The 11,943-nt window shown below is 44.8% G+C and overlaps 2 protein-coding genes across 2 annotated transcripts; one reads left to right on the forward strand and one right to left on the reverse strand.

Moving 5' to 3' along the window:
- Positions 1-5,320: 5,320 nt before the first annotated feature.
- H4c14 (H4 clustered histone 14) lies at positions 5,321-5,731 on the reverse strand. Its single transcript, XM_042279542.2, has one exon. The coding sequence runs from the start codon at positions 5,685-5,687 to the stop codon at positions 5,376-5,378; it is 312 nt and encodes a 103-aa protein (XP_042135476.1). The 5' UTR covers positions 5,688-5,731; the 3' UTR covers positions 5,321-5,375.
- Positions 5,732-11,041: 5,310 nt separating this feature from the next.
- On the forward strand, positions 11,042-11,927 carry LOC102906221 (histone H3). Its single transcript, XM_016001135.3, has one exon. The coding sequence runs from the start codon at positions 11,059-11,061 to the stop codon at positions 11,467-11,469; it is 411 nt and encodes a 136-aa protein (XP_015856621.1). The 5' UTR covers positions 11,042-11,058; the 3' UTR covers positions 11,470-11,927.
- The last annotated feature ends 16 nt before the right edge of the window (positions 11,928-11,943 follow it).

Consider the following 11,943-nt stretch of genomic DNA (forward strand, 5'->3'; position numbering starts at 1 on the left):
GGAAGATTCGCAGAGCACCTGGTATTCTAAAGTAACCTTACCTGATGCCCAATTCCTACTTATAACCTCCTCTCCACCTGTCGCTAGCAATAAGGTCTTGGCTTTTTCTGTAGGTCCTTTGATTATTTTCAATTCTTACAGAGTCGTCAATCACCTAGGCAATGATAGGGCCTTCTCACTGGTAAGAGTGACAAGTGAACACAGACCAATGGGGCCAAGTGTCAGATTGGCTAGTCCACAAGGCTAGCCTATCTTGCCCTCTAGAAGTTGGTGTACTCTCCACCGCTAACATGCATTGTTTACTCTGTCTCAAGTGAAAATATTACTGGTATACAGGTAACAGTAACATCACATGTTTGTGCTCTTGGAACAATTAGGCTTTCACAGTCCTTGCAAGGTTTTGTTGCTTGGGAGATCATGTGTATCATTATGAGAGAGAACTTGGTGTTTTACCATTTGAATTTTTTAATCTAAGCCGTGATCTTTTAGGTGTGATATTGGGTTCAGATTTAATTATTAGGATGATGGCATACAAGGTGTGTAGAGGCAAACAACATAGTAAAAGGCTGACCACTACAAAGAGAGCTCTCCCTTGGGGCCTCTGCCCTCCTCAGTCATCCTGGTCCTCCAAGTCCCACGTGGAGAGCTGCACACAGCAGTATTTCTAAGTCCTTCTTCCTTCAGAGAGGGATACATGGAATTCATTTTGTTTCCAAATCATTATATGCCATATTGCTTCCCAAAGCTATTTGTTCCTTTTTAGATACCCCACTTAACTGATAGGTCCCTCTCATCTATTAGAAGTTGCTTCTTGTCCTTTGCCCCAAACTTGCAAGTCACCAAATACTTTCAAATGTTTTCAATTGTATCACTATTCATCTCTCTGGGACCATTGCCTTAATTGACACCCTCAACAGCCCTGGTCTAAGCAGCTTAAGTCGCAGGACGGTTTCTCTTCCTGCCACTAAGTTAAAAAATCATTTAAATATTTAAAATTTAGATTTATTTAGTTTATATATGTATGAGTGTTTTGCCTGTGTGTGTGTGTGTGTGTGTGTGTGTGTGTGTGTGTGTGTGTGTGTGTGTGATGAGTCTTCTTGGTACCTGAGGAGGCCAAAAGAGGTTGATGGATCCCCTGGAACTGGCATTATAGACACCATGTGGGTGCTGGGAACTGAACTCAGGTCCTCTGCAAGAGCAGCCAGTGCTCTGAACTGCTGAGCCGTCTTTTCAGCCACAGTAACTTTTTTGTTTTTTGGCTGGTTGGGTTTTTGTTTTGTTTTGAGACAAGGTTTCTCTGTGTAGCCCTGGCTGTACTGGAACTCACTCTGTAGACTAGGCTGGCCTTGAACTCACAGAGATCCGCCTGCCTCTGCCTCCCAAGCACTGGGATTAAAGGTGTGGTCCACCACTGCCCGGCTCAACCAGCTTTCTGTAGAACCCAGGACCAGCAGCCCAGGGGTGGCACCACCCATAATGAATGGGCCCTCCCCATCAATCACTAATTAAGAAATGCCCTACAGGCTTGCCTACAGCCCCATCTTATGGAGACATTTTCTCCACTGAGGTTCCTTCTTCTCAGATGACTTGTGTTAAGTTAAAACAAAACGAGGCAGCACAGTGCTGTGAGGTAAAAACTAACCCAAACTGACTGAACCTGTGGCCTTCGAGGGCTTCAGGGCCTGGAAGAAGAGCTGCAGATGAACTTGCAGCCATGCTGGGGCAGAGCTGCTCAAGGACACGAGCGAAAGCTCTAGGATCGGGCCATCTGTGCCGCCTGAGTATCGGGTGACAGGAAATAAGAGAAGACATTTACCCTGAAATCTACCAAAGGGAAGATAAATGGGTGATAAGCATCATGTTTGGTTCTGTGCACTTCGTGGCCTCAATCTTGGTTTTGCATAGATCTTGTTATTCGCTCTTTAAAGTATTCCTAATGGAAAAGTAGGCAGTTTCAGCAACACTAAAGATGAGGAGGTTTAACTTGGACAAACATGGGATTTCCCATGGCTACTGTCATCGGGCTATCGAGCATCTTATTATCTTGTGAAGAAATACATTCATGAGTGTTGTAAGAAACATTGAAGGAAGAAAACTGACACCTATGATAAACCATTGTTATGACTATTCCTAATACTTCTTCCTATATCCATACAAATGTATACTGCTAGTCGCAGTCTGTATAAACGTCAGCTCATGTCTTTTGACTCGGGTAGAGAAATAACATATGTATTAATGGATAAACAGAGTGGAGGGTTTAAAGGATGAGACAGAATGAGGACAGTGGCCAGCCTGGTGTCTGCGAGGTCGCTGCAGTGAGGCAGAGGAGAGAGCCCGGAAAGGAAGTCAGACTTCTAATGGGTTTTCAGGGAAACAGGATTAGTGGGTACTCTAGTGTAACTACAGCAGAAGCAGAACCTTAGGGTAGACCCGTGATCCTCTGCACTTATCTCTGGGGGATGTTCCGCATCTACTCTGGCGATGAAAATGAGAAGTTAGGGTCTGCCTCATGGACAGCATTCAGGCTTGGACATGGAAACTATTTTGCCAGCAAACCAAAGAAAACGTCTGATTGCATCTTACACTCTTCACTGTTATGATGGGTCTTATGGTCCTTCCTGTTACAGGTGGCTGAGATGGTAAAGAAAAAAAGGAATTTATTAGTGCAAAGTGATGCCTAGCTGAAAATTCTATAATTTGTCCTTCACAGACTCAACATAGCTAACACGGTTCAGCCATGTTTTAGCATGTTAGTGAGACTGACAAGATGTGAGCAAACTTCATTGTTAAGGTCATCTAAAAGAATCTCGGGCGCTGGACAGATGGGTCATCAGGAGCACTGGTTGCTCTTCCAGAGGACCCAGGTTCAATTCCCAGCATCCACATGGTAGTATTTGTAACTCCAAGATCTGACACCCTCACACACACATGCAGGCAAAACACCAAGGCAAATAAAATAAAAATAAATTTGAAAATAACAATCTCTATAAAAAAGATGTATAATAGTGTCGAGAGCTGGGCGTGGTGGTGCACTGCCTTTAATCTCAGCAGTCCAGAGTCAGCGCCAGAGTTCAAGGCCAGCCTGGTCTACCCAGGACAACCAGGGTTGTATAGGGTGAACCTCTCTCAAAAAGCAAAAAAGATAACTAATACTGTAAAGGTTGGATCTTGGACATTTCTAGGAAGAAAAAAAAATCATACCCATTGATTAAAATTTGATCCTGTACTATTAAAAGTACAAAGCAGTAATATTCAATAAAACAAGTGTTTCCCTTTTCTTTTCTACAGCCTCTAGATGCTTGCTTGAGGAGTAAAGCAAGTGTGTCTCTTTCCACCTACATTTTTCACTTAACAGTGGATTGCGGATCTGCTTTCTTTTCCATCAAATAAGCCAAGATATAACAAGTGCATGGCAATCAGCGTGCACTTATTTCCTTTAAAGGAACACTAGGGAGGGGGTTATAATTTAGTGATAAACAACTTGCCGGGGTGTAGAATGCCCTTCCTGTGATGCCCAGCACCATCACCATAACAACCAAAACATCTCTCACCTGGGTCCAGGGTTGTTAAATGTGAGTCAGAACCACCTGGAGAACTTGGCCTTAACCACCAATTGCTGGGCCAAACACCCAAGGTTTCCAGTTCAGTTGGTCTGCAGTGAGCCATGCTAACGGACTGGAAATCTCTTCCAGAACCACTGACTTCAACCGAGGAATGCTTCCTGCTTCCTTTATTTGCTGAGTTAGGTCTGTCTTTAAACCTTTGTCACCCAGTGTTTCGGAGCACGTGGGTGAGAATCGAATGTCTTCATCTGGGGGGACTCACAGCATTATTTGAACTAGAATTGTACATTTCGATCCAGGTTTTAGGAAAGCCGTTTCTTCCTCAGCCCAAATGGTCACCAATGCTATTCTTGCTGTCTCCCCGCAGCCCTCAGATTTACTAAAAACCTAATTAGGATGGAAGGCATTCCGGATTTGCCAAAGACTACCATAAGCTCCACCCCTACTGCAAAGCTTGGCCAATTTCCCAAAACAAAGTGATTTCCGTAGTTTTGTGATTCTGAAAATTATCTACATTCCCCATCTTATTCAATATGTGCTACCTATATAATTACCAAAAATGTATTTCCTTTAAGTAGGACAATTACAAACATATTGCTAAGATGATCCTTACAGTGTACCTGATGTGGTTGGTGTACACTAAAATCCAGCAACTTGAATTGGAAGTTGAATCCTTATATAGGATCCTGAATATGGAGATCGCACAAGATTTCAAAGTAAAAGAATTAATGCGCAATAAAACTAAAAACCCACAACCCACATGCCCAACCCAAATCTGAGCGGTGGGGAGTGAAGCGGAGAGAATGGCTTACTTTATTCTTGGCCATGCTGAGAATTTGCTTTTGCCTTACCAAAATTAAACTGCACCTTCTGTACTGACGGGTGGTGGGCATAATTGGCAAGTCTCTTCCTAGACAGGCCCCAACACACCACATATCTGAATGGCTTCCACTAAGTTATATTATAGTTTACCTCAACTTCTTGTTCATGGTTTTCTTGGCGACAGGGTATTGTGGTTCAGACTTGCCTCAAATCCGTGTACAAAACCTGCAGAGGCGGTGCACGCCTTTAATCCCAGCACTCAGGAGGCAGAGGCCGGCGGATGTGAATCCAAAGCCAGCCTTGTCTGCCAGGACTGCCAAGGATACAGAGAAACGCCGTCTCAAAAAAAAAAAAAAAAAAAAAAAAAAAAAAAGACAAAGCAGGCTGAGCAAGCCTAGGAACAGGCCAGTAAGCACCGCTCCTCCACTGGCCTCTGCACCAGCTCGTGACTCTAAGTTCCTGCCATAACTGCTTAAAAAAAAAAAAAAAAAAAAATCCTTGTACAAGTGGGTCTTGAACCCCTAATCCTTTTGCTTCCTCCCCAACTGCTGGGATTATAACCGTCACCGGTGGTTTGCTGGTTACAAGACATTAAAGCGGCGTTGCAACTGTAGACTTGCAAAGCCGCAATTCCAGGCCAGTATTTCCTAGTCATTGCCTAGACTGAGGAGCCTTTCTACAAGGCGGTTCTGGCCACATACAACGGTAAATAACCAGCGCACACCGTTACTGGAAACTTAGTTGCCAGTGAGCAGACTGCCCAGGATGTCAACCCAGGAAATGAAGCTTGATGAATGGCATTAAACGGACGCCCTGGTAGGGCGGCTTCCAACAAACTGGGCGACTCCATTTTGAGGATGCGCCTTCACCATACCGAGCCTAGCTCGACTGTAATTTGGTCAGACCCACGAGTGCCAGCTCTCCTGATGAGCCTGTGGTTGGCCCTAAAAAGGGCCTTTAGGGATGGGGGATGAAGCAGTGGCGGGGGGTCTAGCCTCCGAAGCCGTACAGGGTGCGGCCCTGGCGCTTGAGCGCGTAGACCACGTCCATGGCGGTGACGGTCTTGCGCTTGGCGTGCTCGGTGTAGGTGACGGCGTCCCGGATCACGTTCTCCAGGAAGACCTTCAGCACCCCGCGGGTCTCCTCGTAGATGAGGCCGGAGATGCGCTTGACACCACCGCGCCGGGCCAGGCGGCGGATGGCGGGCTTGGTGATGCCCTGGATGTTGTCGCGCAGAACCTTGCGGTGGCGCTTGGCGCCTCCCTTGCCTAAGCCCTTCCCACCCTTTCCTCTCCCAGACATGGTTGATGCAGTCTGAAATACCAGCCTGTGAAACACTGAGCGTGGCTTCCCTCTGATATACGAGAGGATCGGACCAGATTGAAAACCGAAAGCGCGCGGGCGGGAACCTTTCTAAACCCTCCCGGCTCTGGACGTTGCGTCATTTTCTTGTTTTTCTTCTCTCTTCTCTGCCCTCTACCGGTCCCTCATAGTCCCTTGCCTTTCTTATTTTTCTTTTTAATTTTCTTACACTGTGGTGCCATAGTCCCTGGGAGAATCCAGGCCCCTAAATAAAACCCAGAGACACCGCAGTCTTTATGGCTCTGTTTCTTCAGTCTGTTGGCTTCTGGAGCGCACGTATGCTAAAAGGACCAAAGACTGGAGAAAGGGAATTCAGAGATGAGAAGGGGAGAGCGCTGCATCGAAGGCCGCGAGCTATATAGTTAGACAAAAACCGCTGCAAAAGAGGTTCCAGCAGCGAGGGTACCATAATCGAAAGCAGCGGACCCGGGATTATGTGTGGAAGGGGAAATTCGCGGGCGGTTCTGAGTATAGTCGCTGTTTTGTTGATATAGACAGTTTTTAGCTCAAGCAGAAACTAGATCCTAGGAAAATTGGTTTGAGGATGCTGCGGAGCTTTCTCGCCGGGTCAGTGGGTCCCCACGCACCTCTACCCAAGCAGAGACTGGGAGAGCGGCCGCACTCGTTTCGACCAGTCCTTGGAGGTCTGCCCGTGTTTTCAGCTAGGGAAATGGTTCCCAAACTGGACCGGCGTGCAACTGGCTAAATTCGGTTTTGCAAGTGTATCTGCTTCGTACACTGCCCTGGGAAATGAACTGGAGTCTGGACTGCTAGCATGTTCGTCGTTCCCACGGCCCTCCATCGAAGAACCATGAGAAAACATTCTTTCTACATCATAAATCGTGGTGGGTTGTTTTGTTTTCTGATCCATAAAAAGGTCTATCTTTTAAAATTAATCCTATATGCCTTGTTTTATACGTACTGATAAACCCTTGATTTAATGTGTCTCCCCCCTCCCCCAAATCCAGATTTTCTGGCTCCGAGCTTGTAGGTAGATGTGGGAGGGTTTTAGTCATGTTAGGCTCAGAGCTCAACAAAGAGAAAAAAAAACAAAACAAAAACTTCAAAACTCAAGTGTTTTAAACCTAAGGGTTGTGAAATGTGTGTTTCTTAGGGGGTGGGACACTTTGGACACACACACACACCGTAAACCTAGACAGTTGTACAAGTCTCTTTCTTAACTGACAGGTCCCACTGTGGGTCGCTGCACAGACATGCCTACATGCCCAAACCAGCACCCTAGGAGCTTCCTGGCCCAGAACCCACTTGCTGATTTCCCGTAGCAACTCCTGGAAGGTGTGTTACTTCACATGTCTGTATTTCACCGGCTCCTCCACACCCATGACCACGTCCCTTATAGGATGTGATTTCTGTTTATTCTTATTCTTTTTTTTTTTTTTTTTGTAAATCTAAGTGCAGCAGAAACTCAGTAATTGTTTATGAATGGACAGGACCTGCATTTGACTCTTTAAACATTAGTAAAAAATGATGATATAATCAAATTGCAAAATAAAACAACCATATACCAAGGCTGACAGGGTCTTGGTACCAGGGCCCTAGGCACCAGAGACAGTGTCTACCATCTTCTTATTTGAAGGGGCTCAAGAGTATGCACCCACTTTGGACATGAGAATCATTTTGAACTGAAGAGTTGAGATCCTGAAATCCCTTCTCTGTCTCAAATTAGAACCTGCAAAAGAAAAAGAAGTCAGCATCTTATCCTGTTTGCTGAAAATTACACCACTACCCCCCGGGGGCAGGTGGCGGGTGACAATTCTAATGTTCTCTTTTCAGAGATGAAACCTTAGACCGTTCCTAAGCAGACATTTGCTCAGGACTGTCCTGTCCTCATCTATTCTCCTAAGGGATACTTATCTTCCCCAAAAGTCATTTGATTTTTCCATAAGCGTCTCTTCTTCTTTTCCCTTTACCCTACATGGACCCCAAATTCTAATTACCCCTTTTGAATTACTCATCTTTCAAGAATTCCCATGTCTATGCTCAATACCCATATTTAGAAGACAACAACATATTTAAAAGAAAACAAACTGTTTTGACCTATCTTTTCTTGTCAGATTCAAAATCTTGTAAGATTCCAACTAAGAAACTAAAGTTAAAAGTTAAGGCAAAAAAAAAAAAAAATTATCCTTCAATTTAAAAAAGCCCTTAAAATATACATGTTAGCATTTACGTGGTCTCATGAGGATAGCTACTAAAATAAAACAACATTTTATACAGCTCTGAGATATTGTAATATATTACTAGATTCTACAACATTCCAGTGAAATATGACATCATATTATACTAAGCCGTCGACTATAGGCAGTAGCTGTGGCTGACCAGAAGGAAGGAGACCTGTGCTGATTCCTATCCAGCGGCAGGACCGTGGAGGCACTGGTCCATCTCAAAATGGAGTAAGAAACCCAAACTCCTGTGATTTCTTAGTTTGGTCCTGGGTTGCTGACCAGACAAAATAAAAGCAAATCAGCTATACAGCCCGAGCAGGCCACAGACCAAAAACTCAAATGGTCCCAGTCGGTGTTCCAATATAATTCTGGAGGTACTTGAACCCAGACACAAAGTTTAGTCCATACTTTTGAACTAAAAACAAACACCAGCACATATAAAATACCACATGCCCAATAAATCATTTATTTAAATTGTGTTTGCTTATTTGCTGCGTGGAAATTTTTAAGTTTCTTGTACCGCCCCAATTATAAAATTTCAGTTCTCCGTCTCTAATCTTCAGGCCCTTGTAATTTGTTTTGTTTTGAGACAGGATCTCACTATGTAGCTCTGGTTGTCCCGGAACTCACTCACTCTGTAGACCAGGCTGGCCTGGGACTCACAGAGATCTACCTGCCTCCTGAGTGCTGGAATTAAAGGTGTGGGCCACCACCTCCTGTTGGATTATTGTATTTTAGGAAGCGGTCCTGATAAGCCTTGAAAGTTTCCTTTTTTATGTCTAATTTCTTGCCTTAGAATTCACATTCACCGTGGCATCCCTGTTTCTGAAAAATAGAAAACTCTTACAAGCATAATTTTAAAAGTTAGACAAGAGGAAGACTCTTGGGATTTTCTTATTGACTATTACATAAAATAAGGCCTACAACTCTTGGATTCTATACTTGAATACAGCAGCTTTCTCTTACTCTCAGAGAATTCAGTCCAAGATCTCCAACCAATGCCTAAGCATACAGATAATGCTGTGTATTACATATAACTACATGGCACTATATGTTTCCCTATAGTATATGTATATATGATTATATTAAAGTTTAACTTATAAATTAGGACCAGAAAAAGATCAAAAACTCAATAGTAAGATAGAGCAATGCCGATCGCATTCTTTAGTAAAAAGTTTGCACTTTGGAGTCCTTATTGCACAAGATCAGGGTTACGTGAACTCAAGCACTTGAGGCCTTTACAGATGATGTGGGGATGTGCTGGATGGGAGGGGGTGATTTATGTCCTGGGTAAGAAGGCATGAGATTTCATCACTGTACTAGGGATATGCATGCAATGTAAAACTCCTGACTTTTTTATTCTGAAAATTTTCACGTAATATTACCTCAACACTGCTGAAGGCAGAAATCAAAACCTCAGAAAGCCGTACAGTGGTGGCACACACCTTTAATCCCAGCACTGGGGAGGCAGAGCCAGGCGGATCTCTGTGAGTTCGAGGCCAGCCTGGGCTATAAGAGTGAGTTCCAGGACAGGCACCAAAACTACACAGAGAAAAAAACAAACTCAGAAAGGGGCATTAGCGTATGGAGTTTGAGAATCTCTTTCTGATTTAAATGAACCCACACATACATTATACTCCAGTGCATACACTACAAAGAAAATCTTACAAGGAAACGTGGCAGTTGAGTGAGCACCATCCAGATTCCACGGGGCAGTTTCCCCTTCCTATGGGAAAGCTCATCAGAGAAGCTTGAGGTGTTCTGGATGGTTTGGCTGCGTAATAGGGAAATGTTTCTGTACTTCAAAGCTCTGCTCACTGACCTGGAACTACTTTTAAACAGAGCGTTGCTATCTATGCTTAAAACGTTATTGGAAAATGACCAACAGGAAGGGGTAACAGTTCACATCAGCGATACTTTTGTGTCCCATTTTGGAGGTTGCTTCTGCTCCTGAGAGATTCTTAAAGAAATTAATCGAACTACCACACTTCTACATGTGCTTAGTATTTTGGAATCCCCTTAAAATCAATTTCATTTCACTTGGATTTCAGCAAGAAGACAATACATAATGGCACCATTCAGGTAAGTTTTAAATATTTTGGCTCTCTTTTTGTTTCTAGGTTTGAGTGTTTATAAGGGTTGTATGTAATGCTAAAAAAAAAACAACAACAAAAAACAAAAACCACCAGACATGCTGTTGAAAGTTTTATATTAGTTAGCAGAATTGCATAAAACCATTATAACATGCACTTTCCAAAACATGTCAAATAGCTAAAAGGTTCAAAAAAAAAGAAAAAAGAAAAAACTTCACTGACCTTGGGAAGAATATGGAAAATATAAGACATTTAATAAAACAGTTACTCTTTGTGGGAGAAAATATGTTAGCACCTCAGTCAATAAACGACTTGTTTGCTTTGAAAGTTTTGTTAACGTGTCGCCTGAATGATAAGGGCTTGATTAGCAGCTATTCTCTATGGGAAAGGAGGTTATTAATACTTCTAATCTTATCCTTCTTTGACAAATAATTTCATTTGCAGGACTTAATTGGTCTTTCGTGTAGGGATGAGGTGGGGGGTACTAGAGAGGAGGGAAGGCAGGGGAGTCAGACCTCACAAGGGTCAGTGTAGGCAGAAGTAGATACAATGTAAGTTTAATTTTGGGCCCTTTCACTATATATTGCTTCGTCATTCTTCAGCTTTGGTTATAAAAGTTTCCAAACCGCGGGGCACCGTGCCTGATGCTAATAAATGCTGACTGTGGGAGAAGTTACAGTAACTGGTGACCGGCGACAAATTGAGCCGCCGTATAGGAAAGAGGCAAGCTTGTTTCCGAAGGAACCGGTTAGCGAACACAGTGTGCGAAACACTACACACTGCTTTCAGAAAAGTTAAAGCAACTGAAAAGAACCACCTTTCCAGAACGCTCCGTGGGCCGTAAATACAGGAAGAGGGAAAAGGACCGGGGAAAGAAGGGGCAGTGTAACCATCTGGTGACTCGGCAAATGGGATCGAATTCTACCCAATCAGACTCCAAGTCCAGAAACTCCTGTTTTTCTGGCCCAATCAAGACGAAGATGAGTCTATAAATATGGCCACTAGGCGCCAGCAAGCCAAAGTCGCAAAACCATGGCTCGCACAAAGCAGACTGCCCGCAAGTCCACCGGCGGCAAGGCCCCGCGCAAGCAGCTGGCCACCAAGGCTGCCCGCAAGAGCGCGCCGGCCACGGGCGGCGTGAAGAAGCCGCACCGCTACCGGCCCGGCACCGTGGCGCTGCGCGAGATCCGGCGCTACCAGAAGTCGACGGAGCTGCTGATCCGCAAGCTGCCGTTCCAGCGCCTGGTGCGCGAGATCGCGCAGGACTTCAAGACCGACCTGCGCTTCCAGAGCTCGGCCGTGATGGCGCTGCAGGAGGCGAGCGAGGCCTACCTGGTGGGGCTCTTCGAGGACACCAACCTGTGCGCCATCCACGCCAAGCGCGTCACCATCATGCCCAAGGACATCCAGCTGGCCCGCCGCATCCGCGGGGAGCGGGCCTAGGTGGCGTTTCTATAACGTGGACATTAAAAAAAAAAAGGCTCTTTTCAGAGCCACCTACGTTGTCATTAAGAGCAGCTGTGTCAGCTTTGAATGAGGGTCAGGCAAAACCTGAACTTTAATTCCCAGTATTCCAAGCACATCCCCAAGTGTGTCAGACCTAACATATAAGATTGAATCTTATTCCGTCCGTCTGGGTGTCGGGCCAGGGAGGAACTCTAGGAGACACGGGTTCTCGGGTGGAAGCACGACCGCCGGAAATCAATTTCAAGTCAACCATCCAGCAGGATAGCCCATAAAAGGAAAAGTTAACTTGTTTCAACCTGGTGCTTAGGAACCAACCAATGAGTGCAAGGGAGACGGACAGGTGAAGGGAGAACTGCAGCTCATTTACCGGCTACCAGGAAAGGGAGGGCTGCGATTGGCTGGGGAGATTTTGCTTTAACCACCATCAAGGCGCGCAGCCAGACGCTCTCT

The sequence above is a fragment of the Peromyscus maniculatus genome, chromosome 6 (genome assembly GCF_049852395.1).
Source record: "Peromyscus maniculatus bairdii isolate BWxNUB_F1_BW_parent chromosome 6, HU_Pman_BW_mat_3.1, whole genome shotgun sequence".
Classification (NCBI taxonomy): Eukaryota; Metazoa; Chordata; class Mammalia; order Rodentia; family Cricetidae; genus Peromyscus; species Peromyscus maniculatus.

What these genes read in the sequence shown, in the direction of transcription:
- LOC102906221 (XM_016001135.3), top strand. Translation starts at nt 11,059, where the DNA reads ATGGCTCGCACAAAGCAGACTGCCCGCAAGTCCACCGGCGGCAAGGCC.
- H4c14 (XM_042279542.2), bottom strand. Translation starts at nt 5,687, where the DNA reads ATGTCTGGGAGAGGAAAGGGTGGGAAGGGCTTAGGCAAGGGAGGCGCC.